This window comes from Carcharodon carcharias, chromosome 20 (genome assembly GCF_017639515.1).
Source record: "Carcharodon carcharias isolate sCarCar2 chromosome 20, sCarCar2.pri, whole genome shotgun sequence".
Lineage (NCBI taxonomy): Eukaryota > Metazoa > Chordata > Chondrichthyes > Lamniformes > Lamnidae > Carcharodon > Carcharodon carcharias.
This window is the reverse complement of record NC_054486.1, coordinates 29,946,383-29,964,326: the sequence shown is the minus strand read 5'-3', so window position 1 is coordinate 29,964,326 and position 17,944 is coordinate 29,946,383. Positions and strand designations below refer to the sequence as shown.

Sequence of the window (17,944 nt, the reverse complement as noted above, 5' to 3'; positions counted from 1 at the left end):
TCTTTTGTCCATGTTAGGATCAAGGCTGTGATGAGGTCAGGAGCTAAGTGGGCCTGGTAGAAACCAAACTGAGCAACAGTGAGCAGGTTATTGCTGAGTAACTACCTCTTGATAGGACTGTCAGTCATGTCTTCATTCACTTTTCTAATAGCTTTGTAGGTAGAAAGGCTTAGTTATGTAGATATTTAGCCATGTTTAAACTGCTGTTTAAGTCACTTAAAATACTGTTGTTTTGTCTTTTTAAAACTTATTCTGTAGCTTCAGCTCACTCAATAAACAGTTTTTGCTATAAAACAGAATTTCATAACAGTAAAGATCATATAAGCATTCAAGTGGATTAAGGCTACAAACCATGAGCTCAGCTAATACTGGGGCAGGAAAGCAGATGTCGAGTATAGAGTAGGCACACAAATTTTTAAAATTTGACACAGTGCCATCGTGTGTTTGACTACTAAAGGCATCAAAATGTGGCTCCTCGTTTTCATTCCAAGTCCATACATACTTGAGTATTTTCTAGCTGGGTTTACTGAGTAGTGAACAGGAACAGAAAGTCCTGAATGATGTTTCCCTCTCCTCCATGAGCGATGAAACCAGCTTTAATGTCCCAACCACCACACCAGCTGAGATCAGTGAACATGACACAGACTTCAGGACTGGGAAATAGTTTCTCCTTATTTACTCCTTCACAGTCTGCTTTAAGGAGAACAATTACAGCATCAGTCTATAACCCTGTTTTATGCAATTTGAATTAGGAGGACTTGTAAATGAGCTGATTTACAGATAATTACAGTAGTTTTAATGAGCTGTGGCACGTGCATAAAACGATGGACAATGCAGTTTCGTAAGTGATTGCTCTGTCATTTAATAGACCCTCGCTCGAGAGGTCATTATTCCATTGTGAAACTGAACAGTGAATGTCAGCAGAAAAGACAAAAACAGAAGTTTACATTTATTATCATACCTTATCATTATCAGAAAGTGCCTGCCTCATACAATTTGTTACTTTGAAGTGCAGTGACCATAACATGTTGTTGTTCGACCACAGAGGGCATCATGGGGAGTTCATTCATGTCCTCATTGAAAATTAACTCTCACTCCCAGCCTGGGTCACTGACTGATGAGTATGAATGGGAACTCCAGTTAACCTTCACTTCCCTTTCCCTAGGTTAAAAACAGCGAGGCTTTGATTCTGGGAGCCTCTTGAGCTACTCATCATCTTGGCAGGCTGAAAAATTGGTTGTTATATATAATTGTAATGCTGGTCAGGGGCCACAAGCTTTGTTGCAAAAGTATTGCAACATTGTCGACTACTAAGCAAAAATCACATTCCAACAGAGGGGTTGGAAGTTAGGTAGAATTGGAGCTTCATTCCTGTAGGACCACATCAATTTCAAACTGAATAGTCAAGTGCATTGGTGGTATGAGCTCCCCTGTTAGCTCAGTGTTAATTGTATTTTTTGGTGTGACAATGGCTCTTTAGGGTTTAGTTAGTCACTGAGCTAGCTGATCTCAGGTGACTGTTCGTGTTTCTCAGTGACCAATACTAGGAAGGAGGAAAAATTAGCCTGGAACCCTGCTTCTGATCACTAGCCAGCATTCACTGCAGAGTGCGTGTGTGTGATGGCAGTGATGTATTCCTCTGATCATACAGTCTGCTAACACTTACGAAGGTGCACACATGAAGGATGGTTATAAGGTGAGGTTCTGAAATACTGACTATACCCCCACAAGAATGCAAGAGTCAGCACCTTTTAGTGAGATAGGAAGATAAAAGGAGTTGGAGGCCATCAATGTATCCTCATTCTTTGAAAAATTTCTAATGGAATATAAGTTGAATGCTAGTCTCTAAACAGTACATGTGATAACTGGGTTCTTGACTCGATATCCCGTAATCAATCTCTGATATTGATGCAATGGTAGAAATTCCAATTGGCTAAGGTTTATCCAGAGCTTTATGTAGACACCAGACTAGCGTCTGCCCCAAGCCAGTCATGCTGATCACATTATAGCCAATTATCTCCAGTTTGTCCAGCACCATCCGTGGAGGGTATTTCACACGATATTCTGAACTGTGAATACAAATATGAATTAATCTCTCAGATAAACTCATCAATTTATTTTTAAACCAATATTTGCACTTGGAGATTTTGGTTGTAAAATGCACTCAGTGCCTGAGCCTCTTTCCATAGTAGATTATGTTGGTCACCACTTCAGCAACCTATTTGACCTCAAGTCAAGTATCCAACCCATATCCACTCAATTAACATTGCCTGCCTCTATCCCTACCACACCCCATTTACCCCTTGATGCCCTAATCAATGCCTTGGTCACCTATAACCTCTACCATTCTATCATCTCCTGGCCAGGCTCCTTAACCTCCACCTTCCATAAACTTCAGCTGTCTGTAATCTTGCACCATTCCGCTCACCTACCACGCAACCCCATAAGCACCTCAAAATTAAGACCTTAAGACATAGGAGCAGAAGTGGGAGCCTAGCAGCCTATCAAGTCTGCTCCACCATTCTCAACTCCACTTTCCTGCCTTTTCCCCATAACCCTTGATTCCCGTACTGATTAAAAATCTGTCTATCTCAGCCTTGAATAAACTTAACGACTCGGCTTCTACAGCCCTCTGCGGTAAAGAATTCCATGGATTAACTACCCTCTGCGAGAAGTAATTCCTTCTCATTTCTGTTTTAAATGGGCAACCCCTTACTCCGAGGTTATGCCCTCTGGTCCTAGTCTCTCCCACAAGGAGAAACAACCTCTTAGCATCTACCCTGTCAAGACCCCGAAGAATCTTACATGTTTCAATAAGGTCACCTCTCAATCTTCTAAACTCCAAAGAGTACAGGCTCCCTACTGAACCTCTCCTCATAAGAAAATCCCTCCATACCTGGAATCAACCTAATAAACCTTCTCTTGACTGCCTCCAATGCCAGTATATCTTTCCTTAGATAAGGGAACCAAAACTGTTCACAGTATTCTAGGTGTGGTCTAACTAATGCCTTGTATAGTTTTAGCAAGACTTCCCTATTTTTGTACTCCATTCCCTTTGAAATAAAGACCATTTGTCTTTCCTATTATCTGTTGAACTTGTATGTTAGCTTTCTGGGATTCATGCACAAGGACTCCCAAATCCCTCTGTGCTGCAGCCTTCTGCAGTCTTTCTCCATTTAAATAACATTCAGCTCCTCAATTCTGCCTGTCAAAATGCATGACTTTTTTTTTAATCGTTCTTATCCTCCTGATTGGAGTAGCCATGATCCCTCTGGATAGCTTTGTGCCCTATTTCAACATCAAGCTTGCAAAGTGAGCAAATGGCTCGGGCCCTATTTACAATGTTGCTGATAAGGCCAATATTATAGTGCGTGGAACAGTAGAAATCTCAATGCATATATTGACCAATGAAAGTGGGCTTGTAGTAAACAGTAGTAGAGAACCCATTGGCAGATTTCTCAACTAGCACATGGAGGAAAGGGAGCCCGTTTTACTGCTCCATTTCAAAGGCGAATTTGAGTGCAGGATGAAGCCCATTCAAGTGTGTAAGGGAATTCTTACATGCAGCTGCAGACTCAAATGTAGCAAAAGTATCATACACGTATCAGAAAAATGCAAGGGGTAGGAGGTTAGGGGTCATTCCATCGAAGACGCATTTCTCATGGAAACTGATGAAGATATTAGTGAAGGGATCCCATGGCAACACTATCTATTTGGGCATGCATGGTGTCATTAAAACCGAACTGAACTGTGCAAGTTACTGCATTCATAAATTCAATGAATACACATTCAGGCAAAGTGTCAGATCATGTGCTGCTCTGGCTTGACTTCCGTTTTTTGCAGAATACACTTTGAAGCCTCTTGCAGAAACAAAAGCTTTAAGAAACTGGCACTAGAATTCCTGGAACTGTTCCAGCTACATGATTGGAGCTCAACACAGGGGTCATGGAGAATGTGGGTAACGTGGGGAGAGAACATTTTTCATCAGCATACCCTAAAAGCAGATGTAACAAGAGAAACCAGAAAGAGCAAAACGTCAAGAATGCAGAGGACTAGCTCAGCTGAAACAGCAAAGGAGCAGGCTTGGGCGAAAATTCAAATGTTGAAGAATACAGGCTGAAGAGTTCAAATCGGGCAAAAGTGCCAGTACATTAGCTGATCTACTAAGAAGTGGAGAGTAATCATCCCTTCCCACATTGCCCCATATTGCAGCTTTTTATGTTAGGAGTGGTCTAATTTGGGTGTGCATTTTAGTTGCATTACTTTGTGGAGAGGGCAGAGAGGATGTGCCTGAATCATGGTCAATATGTCTGATTAAAAAAATGATTTAAAAATACAATATCAATTTGATCACATACATCTGGGGACAGTTTCGTCATATTATGCTGCCTCATGCTGGTCATACTGCAGTTCTTTGCTGACAGGCTGTTGGTGGGACTGAAGGAGGGGCTAGCTCCTTCCCAACCCTCTTCAACCCTTCAGTCAAGACTGGTTTTCTTTCACAGGCCTTTTGCAGTGGTTGTTAGTTTCTATGCTCTCCAGCACCCTCCACACACTGCAGGATTCAGTCCTCACTGGCAATCAGATAAATGACAAGGACACAGTGAGATGTGTGGATCATAGGTCAACTCTCCAGTGCTATCTGAAGGTATATCCCAGGGCTGTGGTCTTTTTCCCTTGTTGTTACATGGTGAGTGAAAGGTCACCAAGCGGAAACATTGACTCTGTTTCTCTCCCCAATGTCTGAACTGCTGAGTATTTGCAGCATTTTCTATTTGTATTTCATTTCTGACCTGCCTGTCCTGGGGACTTGAACTGTTCACTTCATGACCTCATGCATCCTCCTTTGGAGGCTTTGCCTGCCTGAGTTGGGATTCCTTTCTTGTGAAAAACTGCATCCTTGGCAACACTGGTTTCTGCTAGACAGATTAATAATTTGTGAGCATGGGTAGGTCGGCTGTAATGGATCTGTCTTGAAATTTGGCAGCTCCTTAAATCTAACCGTTGTCAGAATTACATTGCTATTGGGCAATCACTTCCATTATTCACATCAATCTTTTTGCATGTCACTGGTTGGATTTAGGAGCCATAGATTATCTGTAGCACCCTCTAGTGGGAAGGTGGAACAGACGCCCAGCAACAGCTGATTTACTGAATGCCTTCAAGATTGAGATGTATATTTTGTTGGGTTTATAGGGATTCATAAAAGAAAAAAAGACTTGTATTTATATAGCGCTTTTCATGACCAACAGATGTCTCAAAGTGCTTTACAGCCAATGAAATACTTTTTGAAGTGTAATCACTGTTGTAATGCGGGAAACATAGCAGCCTATATGTGCTCAGCAAACTCCCACAAACAGCAATAATGACCAGACAATCTGTTTTTGTGATGTTGATTAAGGGATAAATATTGGCAAGGACACGGGGGTAACTCCCCTGCTCTTCTCCAAAAAAGTGTCACGGGATCTTTTACATCCACTCAAGCAGGCAGATGGGGCTTCAGTTTATCATCTCATCTGAAAGAGGGCAGCTCCAACTGTGCAGCACTCCCTCAGTACTGCACGGGAGTATCAGCTGGAAGAAAAGATCAATATTTCATTTACCATAAACCACGGAAGTGTCATTCATTGACAGAGAAGGGTGTAAACAAAAAAGGCAACTTTATACTTTATATTAATTATATACAATGATTTATCAAATTAAAGAGGCCATTTATTCCAGTGTAACAGAGTTTATACTGATAGCTGCATCCTTTGATAAACTACGGTTGATTCAGTCACATCAATTATATTGCGCCCAGGTGGAACTGCCATCCTGAAAGCTAGGTAGTCACAATATTCTGTCTTCCATTTAGGAACTGAAATTTAGCTATTTTAGTTGTTAATCTCTAATATCTACAAGACTAGCTAAGGATTCTATTCATATCTCTTTGCTGAAATTTGCACAACTGTGGCCTTTCCAAATACTCATATTGTTTATACATAGAAAATAATTAACTGGAGTCACGAGGTGAAAATTAAAATCAATTTTTCTGACAGTATCTTACTGTTTCCAGCTGGTGTGTTGAAGTTTGGAGTTAAATATTTCCCATTGTTTTAAGTTGACGTTCAATTAAATGTTAGAAATCCCTTTCTGTACCCATCTCATGGGTTTGGCCTAAGCCGTGAAGGTCTTCCTCCCATGTCTCCCTCTTACCCATTTGTATATCTTCGTATTTCACACAGCTTACAATGTCTACCTTAAATATACTGCTTCAAACCTTCCACCTTGCACTTCTTACATACCTAGTTAAACTCATCTCCTTATTTGTCTCCCACCCTATCCCTCTCAATCCCTACCTGCCTCAAACCCTATAAACACCCCCCACAACTCTCTCCATCTCAAACTCCTCTCCCCCCACCCTCTACCTGTCTCGAATCCCTCAACCCCATGCTCCCTACTTGTCCCAAAACCCCCTCTGCCCACTCTTTCCCTGCCTCAAACCACTCTTTCCCCACTTCTCTCCTTGTCTCAAACCCCCTTCTCTCTATCTCAAACACCTTTCCCCCCACTCCCTACCTGTTTCAAAGCCCCCTCCTCCTCACTCTCTCCCTGTGTCAAATCCCTCTCCCCAACTCTCTCCCTGTCTCAAATCCCCTTCCCTCCCACAGTCCATCTCAACATCCCCCCCACACTCTCACCCTGTCTCAACTCCTTCACCACTCCCTCCCTGTCCAAACCCACCCCCTCTCCATGTCTCAAGCCTTTCTCTCCAACTCTACCTGTCTCAAACACCTCTCCCCATCTCAAACTCCCCCCACACTCTCCCCGTCTCAAACCCTCCCCACTCTCTCCCTGTCTCAAACCCACGTCCCCCCACTCTCTACCTGTCTCAAACCGCACTCCCGCCCACTCTCTCCCTGTCTCAAATCCCTCTCTCCCCACTCTCCCTGTCTCAAAACCCTTCCCCCCAACTCTCCCTGTCTGAAACCCCCTTCCCTGCCACACCATCACACCATCTCTTGCCTTAAACTACCCCCAACTTCTCCCTGCCTCAAACCCCTTCCTTCCTCTGTCTACCTGTCTCAAATCCCACTTTCCCCCACTCTCTCCCTGTCTCAAATCTCTCACCCCAACTCCCTGTCTCAGACCCCTCTTCCCCCCCCACCACTCTCTCCATCTCAAATCCTTCTTCCCCCACACTCTCTCCTTGCCTCAAAGCCCTCTTACCCCACACTCTCTTCCTGCCTAAAAGCCTTCTTCCCCCACGCTCTCTTCCTGCCTCAAAGCCTTCTTCCCTCACACTCTCTTCCTGCCTCAAAGCCTTCTTCCCTCACACTCTCTTCCTGCCTCAAAGCCCTCTTCCGCCACACTCTCTCCCTGCCTCCTCAAAGCTCTCCCCCTCATTCTCTACCTGTCTCAAACCACTCTTCACCCAACTTCCTTGCTGCTTCAAACTCCTCTCCCTCCCACTCCCTACCTGTCAGTTTTCTGCCATCACATCTGTTTGGGTATCACCTCACTTCCTTTCCTGCTTCCAACCCCTCTTCCCCCATTCTCCCTCCTCCTTCTAACCCCTTACACCTTACTCTCCTCCTGCTTCAAATCCTTCTCCCTCCACTCCCCTTCTGCCTCAAACCCCTCTCCCTCCCATTCCCTACCCTGTCAGTTTTCTGTCATCACATCTGTTTGGGTATCAGGATCTTCTGCAATCCAGCCTGTCTCTGAAGCTGAGTCTAAGCTCATGTAACATCTTCAGACAAAGGAGTGGAAATGGATCTGAAGTTCAGGGGAGAGAATGCTGTTTGAAGGAGCAGGAAAGCTTAAATCAATGATTGTTAAAAAGGCTCAGTACAGCAGCACCAACTAATTGACTGTGTTAGCCTCTGGCAGACAGGAGCTACTCCTCCCCTCATACACTTTAACCCTCCCAGTACAAGCAAGTATCAAGAGATTACAGCATTGGGTCTTCAGTTGGGATTCTGGTTCTTTTGGATGGGGCTGGTAGGAGGAGCTTGAGCCTCTCTCACACCAATTTAAAACCAAAATTTATCTCAATCCCAAAAACAGATAGAAAATGTTTAACAGTGTTTACAATTGGTTTTGCTCTACTTAATCTAAATCTCTCTCCAAATATTACCCTGCTGCTGGCAGCTCTGGGAAGTAAGACTTGCCTAATAGATCTTCTAAATAATTTATTGTGCAGTAAGCGGGCACAGAGAATAGGGAGGAGTTGTGCAATGGAGTGTAGGGGCAAGATACTATCTTAGTGCAAAAATCAGCTGAGGTAGAGAGCAGAGGCCTGATTCAGCCACCTCCCCAACCCAGAAAAAAGGGGGAAAAAAATTATTATTCATTCATGGGATGTGGGTGTCACTGGCTAGGCCAGTATTTATTGCCCATCCCTAATTGCCCTTGAGAAGATAGTGGTGAGCTGCCTTCTTGAACCGCTGCAGTCCAATTACCTACAGCAACCTCTCTCACACTATCACAGTGCTGAGCTGAGCCATTAGCAGAATTTGGCAGTGAACCAGCTCTTGGTTGCAGGTTGGAAAGAGCCAAAATGGGGGGATGAAATATATTTTAAAAAACCATAGGCAGAAGATACATACAGAGGCCCTGTTTTGCAGTGCTCTGATGCTTTGATACACCGTACTTACAAGTTATTTCCTAATGCAGTGGTTTTCTCAGCTCCAAGGTAGTTCATAAGCTCCTTGTCTGAATGTTCGTCCCCCACAATTGTGGGTCCAGTTTCCTGTAAAACAGAGACACACTATTATTACTTTTTAAATAGTTTGGACCTGGTTCATTTTCTCTTGTCTCACCAAGATCTCAGCAAAGTGCAATGAAGGGTGTAGCTTATACCAGTCAATCTACAATCCAAAAAGAACTCTCACCCCTACACAGTGCAAACTGTTCCAGTCACTCCCACACTTATACAGTGCAAATTACACCAGACACCCACATCACTATGCAATGCAAACTGAACCCAGATGCTCCCATCCCTATATTTTTGCAGCTGGCAGTTGATACTCCATTTTGTGAAAGCAACATCCATATTTCTTCATCCCTTCACTGCAGCAAAGACATCTAGGTGTGTCCCACCATTACATTTCAATAACCAGAGGACATAAAGTTATCATTACCGAAGAATGTAATGCAAGATTAGGGTTTTTTTTTTACTCTGATGATTATTAGGATATAGAATTCCCTACCAGAAACAGTGATCAAAGCAGAATTCAAAGGAGCTTTATAAAGGGAAGTGGACCAATATTTGCAAAGGTAAAAAATGAAAGAGCGTGGGGAAAGTGTGGAGAAAAGGAAATAAATGGAAAGCTGGCATAGGCAGGGAAGGCTGAATGGCCTTCTTGTGAGTCTAAAAGTCTAGGATTCCATGTGTCTCTCGTACAACCACAGTAGTCAGCAGGTGAATGATGGATGATAGCACTCAATGGGAGTGAACCAAATATCTTCTGTGGTGACCATGGGGTGGTGTTATGACATGGAAGATGATGTGTGTCAGGCAGACCAAACCCACAAGGGAGAATTGGCAATGCTATCACAACGGTTTTGCAATTTATATTTATTACAAGAAGATGTGTGCGCTGAATTCAGAAGTAATGAGTCCACCAAGACCTTTAGATATTTTGAAAAATACATTAAAATATTTATTAACAAAATAAAAGATTTCAAGCACATACACAAGACTACAATTATTTAATCCTATAACAAATCCTAAAATTCCTAATTAAACTGACTCCCAGTTACACACTCCCTTTAAGGCAATAGTCCAAAATAGATTTTAGATTTCTAAAAAAGCAGCAAGTTAACACAATACCCACTTGACAGTGGAATTCCAAATGGCTTTCTCCAACTTTAGCTACTAGACACAATAGACTAATGCACAAATGGCTGGAGGCTTCTTAAAGACTGTTTCACACACTCCTGTTAGATTTTACGTGGCCCCCAGCACAGCCTTTCATTCTCCTTTATATACTTATCTCTCTTTAATATGTAAATTCCATTGTTCCATGTATCTTTGAAACTGTACCTTTCGCATAATATAAAAGCTTTCATGTTGCCAATATTGTTAGTAACCCTTGGGAAAAATAAACATACTGCTTAGCCTTGCTTATCTTGGCTAGTTGCAAACAGACTAACATCCCTTTGAAATCCAAACAATCCCTTCACATATCTAAAAAGGCAAATTCCCTTCATGCCTTACATGCTAAGACAGCATCCATGTTTACTCATTAGCATTTCAGTTACAAGTTGACACAACTTCTTTTGATAATTTCAAGCTTGCAGTCTACCTGACTCTAAATGTAATTAAATCACACAGACAGAACCATCTACACTCACACCCATAAACTTAGTTTACAACAAACCAGAAAAATATTATGAAAATTATTATACTTTTGTAACGGGTGGTTTAAACCCTGCTTTCCATTGAGGAAGTGTGATAGATTTATCATATCCTGGTGGATCGGGCCATGCATAATTTTGCCTATGGTGTGTCAGGCCTGGAAGATGACTTCTCCGCTACTTATATATAGGACCCTCATCAGGTAAAACCTCAATGTCCACACTGCTGTCACCTCCAAACTTTGCCATGGGTTCTCTCCCAACTATGATGTATGTCGGATATAAGCAGTAATCATCAGCAATCAAAATAATCCATTCATATGATGTTAACTTGCCACCAAGGGGAAATGAAGTCCCTTAGAATCACATTGTACCTTCCCAGTAACCCAAACTGCTGAGACACATTGAGCAGTTCCTAAACTCATTCCTGCCCTGTGCAATTTTGTTGATCTCACCCAGCAATCAGTTTGGATACAATGGAATGGTTAAGGGAGGGGGAGGGGGGAGGGGGGGCGGTAGGGGGTGGGGTGGGAAGCAGGGATGGCAGAACAGAGGACGGGAGGTGGAGAAATTCACCAGGATTCCTACTGCTCATCTCTATCCAGTGACTCCAGCTGAAAAACACACTGGTGTGGCTATCAGGCAAGAACAGGATAAGGTGATGCCCTTTGCTGTCAAATAGCTTGCCAATACCAAGTAGCTGGGTCACACATTAATAAAGGTTGTTTGACTGATGTACAGGAGGGCTAGGTGTGTCTGTGGGACCAGACACCAGCACAAGTCAAGCAACCTAGGAGAAATAGCACGGGGAAAACATAGTTTCTAGCATGGGTTCACTCTCACTTTTTGATTGTCGCACAAACAGTGCACAGTTTAGTGACTCTGTTATCTTACATGATCTGAGTTATTGGAACTTTGCAATTTCTTCTTTATGCTCTTCCTTCTCCTATTCTATCACTTGGAATGTGATACTTGTGAACAAATACAGTCAATCAAATACGGTTTCAGAATTGGCTATTTCTCAACCAGTGCTGTTAAGTTATGGTAGTAGAAATTCTGCTTTCTCTTTTACTTTTGTGAAGGCTTCAGCCTTTACTGCAGCAGTTCCACGGTCAGGAGCATTACTCCAGTACAAGGGGTACAATTTATGTACAAGTCTAGACAGTAACTACTAGCGGGCTATTTTACCATGGGAGGCAACACTGCCATTCCCAATTTGGTCTTTATCCAGTGTTCACAAATGCGTACTTGACAGCAGGGAGTTGCTAGATAGCAATCAGCAGCAGAAACCCTGGCTTATTCTCTAATCCCTCAAATTCCCAGCATATTGAAAATAACATTAACAACCCAATGGTGCCACTGCTGTGATTGGCTCAGCAGAAAACAAACCTTGGACCAGTTCATTGCACGCAAAGTTAAAGGCAGCAAAGTTAAATATACTGACCCCACAGGATTGATGAGAGAAGAGATCGAGAGCAGCCCACTGTAAGAAGATGTGCAAATTTCTATAAGAAAAGTCCACCATGGTTAATTTTGGAACATGTAATCAAACTTGTTTTCGAATCTGATATTCAGATTTATAAAGTTCAAGGCCACCTCTGTCAACAGGCTGTGAATGGGGAGTGACACATCATATTGTAGGTACAATTAATATGAAAGTGATGAAGCAGCTTGATGCATGTTGGTTGAACAATGAATCAAGGGCAACAATGTTGGGGTCCGTGATTGAATTACCAGGAAGAACTTGTAATTTTATGCTTCATTCCAGTCTATAAGGAAATGAGGTTACTCTCCCATGCTTAGGTCTCCCAAGGCACATTCTACAGAAAAATACTGCTTGATGCTCTTCACAAAGAGTTTCATAAATTAAACATTAACATTAATTATAAGTACGCAACTTACTAACTGTTCTCTGTGAAATCTGGGGGTGGGATACACCAAATATGTAGGCAGTGTTCAATTCAGAACAATAACTAATCCATTACTGGTTCATCTCTGAAAAAAAAGACATACACACATGCAGAAACAAACACTCATGCAGATACACACAGATCCAGGCAGACACAGAAACATTGGTCAAAATACAATTACTTACACATAAAATGGTACAAAGGATTTTTACCTGGTTGTTTCATCCCTGATCTATGGATAACCAATCAACTAAGCCATGGGTAACTCTTTCAAGTACAAACACATTTCCATCTGTTCCTATTCAGATGAAGTTACATTGTTTCATTGTTTGCCATTGTGAGATTTGAACTCTTGATCTTGGGGTTACAAGCCCAGTACCATAACCACTTGGCTATTTAGGCCAAGCTAAGCCATGGCTACTCCAACACAGAACATCATGCAATAGGAATCAATCCAATTATCAGATCAACCAGATTCCTTTTATTCTTTCATAGGATATGACAATCCATTTGCTGCCATTCCTAATTGCTTTTTAGAAGGTGGTGGTGAGCCACCTTCTTGAACTGCTGAAGTCCATCTGTTGTAGGTAAACCAACAGTGCTGTCAGGAAGGGAGTTCCAGGTTTGTGACCCAGCAACAGTAACATAGTTTCAAGTAAGGCTGGTGTATAATTGGAGGGCAGTTTTCAGATGCTAGTATTCCCATGCATCTGCTGCCCTTGTTCTTTTAGGAGGTAGTTTGCGGGTTTGGAAGGTGCCTTTGAAGGACCCTTGGTGAATTGCTGCAGTGCATCTAGTGTTTGGTGCAGACTTTCTGCCACTATGGGCTGGTGGTGGAGGGAGTGAATGTTAGTGGTGGATGGGTGCCAATGCTTTGCCCTGGATTGTGTCGAGCTACTTGAGTGTTGTTGAGACTGCACTAATTCAGGTGAGTGGAGAGTATTCTCTCACACACCTGACTTGTGCCTTGTAGATGGTGAACAGGCTTTGTGGAATCAGGAGGTGAGCTACTCACCACAGAATTCCCAATCTCTGACCTGTCCTTATAGCAACAATATTTATTGATGGTCCAGTTCAATTTCTAGTCAATGGTAACACCCAGGATGTTGATGGTGGGGGATTCAGTGATGGTAATGCCTTTAAATGTCAAGGGAAGATGGCTAGGTTCTCTCTTGTTGGAGACTGCCATTACCTGGCACTTGTAAATCACAGATGTCTCTTGTCACCTCAGCCTAAGCCTGAATATTGTCCAATTTTATTGCATATGGACCCTGACTGCTTTGTTATCTGAGGAGTCACAAGTGGTACTAAATGCTGTGCAATGATCAGTAAAACTTCCCACTTCTGGCCTTATCATGGAGGTAAGGTAATGGATAAATCAATTGAAGGTAGTTGTGTCTAGGACACTATCCAAAGAAACTCCTACAGTGATGTCCTAGGGCTAAGATGATTGACCTCCAACAACCACAATCATCCTCCTTTGTGCTAGGTATGACTGCAGTCAGTGGAGAGGTTTCACTTGATTCCCATTGAGGTCAGTTTTGTTCAGGCTCCCTGATGTCAGCAAAGGACTCAATATACCCTTATGTCCTCACCTCCATGAACTTCGGGCTTATCACAATGCTGAACTCTTCTTCCACCGCCTTCGTCTCCGTGCTCACTTCTTTAGGCAGCAGTCCTCTCCCCCCGCCCCCCCATTCAACGGATCCTTTCACCCAACTCCAGTATTCTCCCTCCACCTGGACCTCCTGCATCCCACTCTGGCCTCTTACCTGCTCTTAATATTTTCATTAAGAACTGTTGGCATGACATTGGCTGCCTCAATTTCTCTGCTCCTCTCACCCACTCTAACCTGTCTCCTTCTGAACTTGCTGCACTCCGTTCTCTTAGGTCTAACCCTGACTTTATCAAAGTTGCCAATGGGTGGTGCTGTCGTTGTCTGGCATACTGATCTCTACGTCGCAGAGGCTGAGCGCCAACTCTCAGACACATCTTCCTAGCTCCCTCTGGACCATGACCCCACCACCGAACATCAAGCCATTGTTTCCAGGACTGTTACTGATCTCATCTTCTCCAGAGGTCTTCCCGCCACAGCTTCCAACCTCATAGCCTCCCAACCCCAGACAGTCTTTCTACCTCCTTCCCAAAATCCACAAACAGGACTGCCCCAATACACACATCATGTCAGCCTGTTCCTGCCCCACGGAACTCATTACTTCCTGTCTAGATTCCATTCTCTCTCCCCTTGTCAAGTCTCTTCCCACCTCTGATTTACGATTCCTCTGATACCCTATGTCATATCAACAATTTCCTCCTTTTCACCATGGACATCCAATCCCTCTCCACCTCCATCCCTCGCCATGATGGTCTATGGGCTCTCTGCTTCTTCCTTAAACACAGGCCCGAACAATCCCCATCCACCAACACTCTCCTCCGTCTGGCTCATTGTGTTCTCTCATTGAACAATTTCTCCTTAAACTTGTCTCACTTCTTCCAACCAACAGGTGTGGTTATGGGTATCTGCATATGCCCCAGTTATGTCTGCCTCTTAATGGGGTATGTGGAACATTCCTTGTTCCAGTCCTACTCAGGCACCCTCCCACAACTCTCTTTTCAGTACATCAATAACTATTTCAGTGCCACTTCATGCTCTAGTCTGGACCTGGAAAAATTTATCAATTTTTCTCCCAATTTGCAAACCTCATTCACCTTCACATGGTCCATCTCTGACACGTCCCTTCCCTTCCTTGACATCCCTGGCTCCATTTCTGGTGATAGACTGTCCACCAATATTCATTACAAGCTCACTAACTCCCACAGCTACCTTGACTACAGCTTCTCAAATCCTGCTTCCTGTAAGGACTCCATCCCATTCTCTCAGTTCCTTTGCCTCTGTCGCATCTGTTCCGATGATTTCACTTCCCAAAATGGCGCTTCTGACATGTCTTCCTTCTTCCTTAGCCAAGGTTTTTCCATCCACTGTGGTTGACAGGGCCCTCGACCGTGTCTGGCCCATCTCCCTTGCCTCTGTCCTCACACCTTCCACTCCCTCCCAGAACCACTTTGTCCTCATTTTTCACCCCACCAGCTTCCGCATTCAAAGGATCATTCTCCACCATTTCCACCAACTCCAGTATGATGCCACCACCAAACATACCTTCCCCTCACCCTCCCTGTCAGCATTCCACAGGGACTATTCTCTCCAGGATACCCTGGTCCAGTCCTCCATCACCCCCTACACCTCAACCCCCTCCCACGGCACCTTCCCGTGCAATCACAGAAGATGCAACACCTGCCCCTTTACCTCCTCCCTCCTCACCATCCAAGGGCCTAAACACTCCTTTCGGGTAAAGCAGCACTTCACTTGCCCCTCCTTCAATTTGGTCTACTGCATTCACTGCTCCAAATGTGGCCTCCTCTACATTGAGGAGACCAAACACAGACTGGGTGACCACTTTGCAGAACACCTTTGGTCTGTCCGTAAGCACAAACCAGACTTTCCTGTTGCTTTCCATTTCATTTCAACACACCACCCAGCACTCATGCCCACATGTCCATCCTTGGCCTGCTGCAATGTTCCAGTGAAGCTCAATGCAAACTGGAGGAACAGCACCTCATCTTCCAATTATGCACTTTACAGACCTCTGGACTTAACAGTGAGTTCAACAACTTCAGACCATGAACTCTCTTCTCCATCTTCACCTTTTCTTTAAACCCTTTTTAATTTTTTTAAATTTATCTACTTGTTTTTCTTTTTATTTATTTATTCATTGTCTTATCCCCTTTTTATCTCTTTTTCTATTTTTTTTTCCCCCACCCCACACCCAAAAGGGCCATCTGTTACTTGTTCAATGTTGTTCTTTAGCAGAGTGCTGACCCTTATTCTGCTTTTAACATGTTCTGCTCTTTTCCTATCAGCACCTTCTTTAGCCCTCACCACTACCATTAACATTCCCTTCGCCTTCTGTCCATGACACCTTTGTCAATCTTTCCTTTGCCCCCACCTATCGCTGACCTTCTATCCAGCTTCACCTGCTCCACCCTGCTTAAACAGTACAAATGTCATCACATTTCTACTTCTCTTTAGCTCTGAAGAAGTCATATGGACTCGAAACGTTAACTCTGTTTCTTTCTCCACAGATGCTGTCAGGCCTGCCGAGTTTTTCCAGCATTTTCTGTTTTTATCCTTGATGTCATACTCGGTCAAACGCTGACTTAATGTCAAGAGCAGTCACTCTCACCTCACCTCTTGAATTCAGTTCTTTTGTCGATGTTTAGACCAAGGCTGTAATGAGATCAGGAGATAAGTGGCCCTGGGGCAACCCAAACTGAGCATCGGTGAGCAGGTTATTACTGAGTAAGTGCCGCTTCATATTGCTGTTAATGACATCTTCCATCACTTTGCTGATAATCAAGTGTAAATTGATGGTGCAGTGATTGGCCAAATTGTATTTGTCCTGGTTTTTATGGACAGGACATACTTCCTGGGCAATTTTCCACATTGTCAGGTAGATGCTAGTGTTGTAGCTGTACTGGAATAGCACTTGGCTGGGTTGTGGCTTGTTCTGAGCACTAGTCTTCAATACTATTGGTGGGATGTTGTCAGGGACAACACCTTTGCAATACCAGTGCTTTCAGCTGTTTCTTGATATCACATAGCGTGAAACAAATTGGCTGAGGACAAGCATCTATGATGTTGGAGCCTCAGGAGGAGACCATGATGGATCACTGGCAATTCTGGCTGAAGATGGTGGCAAATGCTTCAGCCCTGTCTTTTGCACTGATCTGCTGGGCTTCCCCATCTTTGAGGATGGGAATATTTTTGGAGTCTTCTTCTCCAGTTAGTTATTTAATTGTCCGCCACCATTCATGACTGGATGTGGCAGGACTGCAGAGCTTTGGTCCAATCCATTGATTGTGAAATTGCTTTGCTGTTTTGCATCGCATGCTGTTTCTGTTGCTTAGCATGCATGTAATCCTGTGTTGTAACGACACCAGATTGACACTTCATTTTTCAATATTCCTGGTGCTGCTCCTGGCATGCCCTCCTGCACTCCGCATCAAACCAGGGTAGGTCCCTTGGTTTGATGGCAATGATAGAGTGAGGAATGTGCCAGGCCATGAGGTTACAGATTGTGGTTGAATATAATTCTGTTGCTGAAGACCCACAGTGCTTCATGAATGCCCAGTTGTGAGCTGCTTTATCTGTCCTGAATCTATACCATTTAGCATGATGGTAGTGCCATACAACCCGATGGACAGTATCCACAGTGTGAAGAGAGGTCTTTGTCCCCACAAGGACTATGCATTGGTCACTCCCACCGATACTGTCATGGGCAGATGCATCTGCGATAGGTAAATTGGTGAGGGAGAGATCAAGTAGGTTTTCCCTCTTGTTGGTTCTCTCATGACTTGCCACAATCCCAATCTGGTAGACACATCCTTCAGGACTTTGCCAGCTCGGTCAGTAGTGGTGCTGCTGAGACACCCTTGATGATGAGAATTAATGAGAGTGAGAATTTGACAAACCTAATCGAGTTCATTGAGGACATAACTAGCAGAATGGTTAAGGGAGAACCAGTGGATGTGGTGCATTTGGATATTCAGAAAGCTTTTGATAAAGTCCTACATAAGTGGTTAGTGTGTAAAATTAAAGCACATTGGACTGGGGGTAACATATTGGCATGGAC

The 17,944-nt window shown here is 43.5% G+C and overlaps 1 protein-coding gene across 2 annotated transcripts in view; it reads right to left on the bottom strand.

Moving 5' to 3' along the window:
• Positions 1-837: 837 nt before the first annotated feature.
• The window catches only part of gchfr (GTP cyclohydrolase I feedback regulator), a 32,677-nt gene continuing 15,570 nt past the window's right edge, over positions 838-17,944 (bottom strand). Inside the window, exons 2-4 of one of the 2 annotated variants that reach the window (XM_041215255.1) lie at positions 11,789-11,827; positions 8,640-8,734; positions 838-2,069 (exon numbers count right to left, since the gene is read on the bottom strand). In XM_041215255.1, the coding sequence (XP_041071189.1) occupies positions 1,934-2,069; positions 8,640-8,734; positions 11,789-11,827 (270 nt within the window). In that variant the 3' untranslated portion in view covers positions 838-1,933. The remainder of the gene's footprint in view (positions 2,070-8,639; positions 8,735-11,788; positions 11,828-17,944) is intronic. The other variant, XM_041215256.1, reaches the window with a different exon arrangement.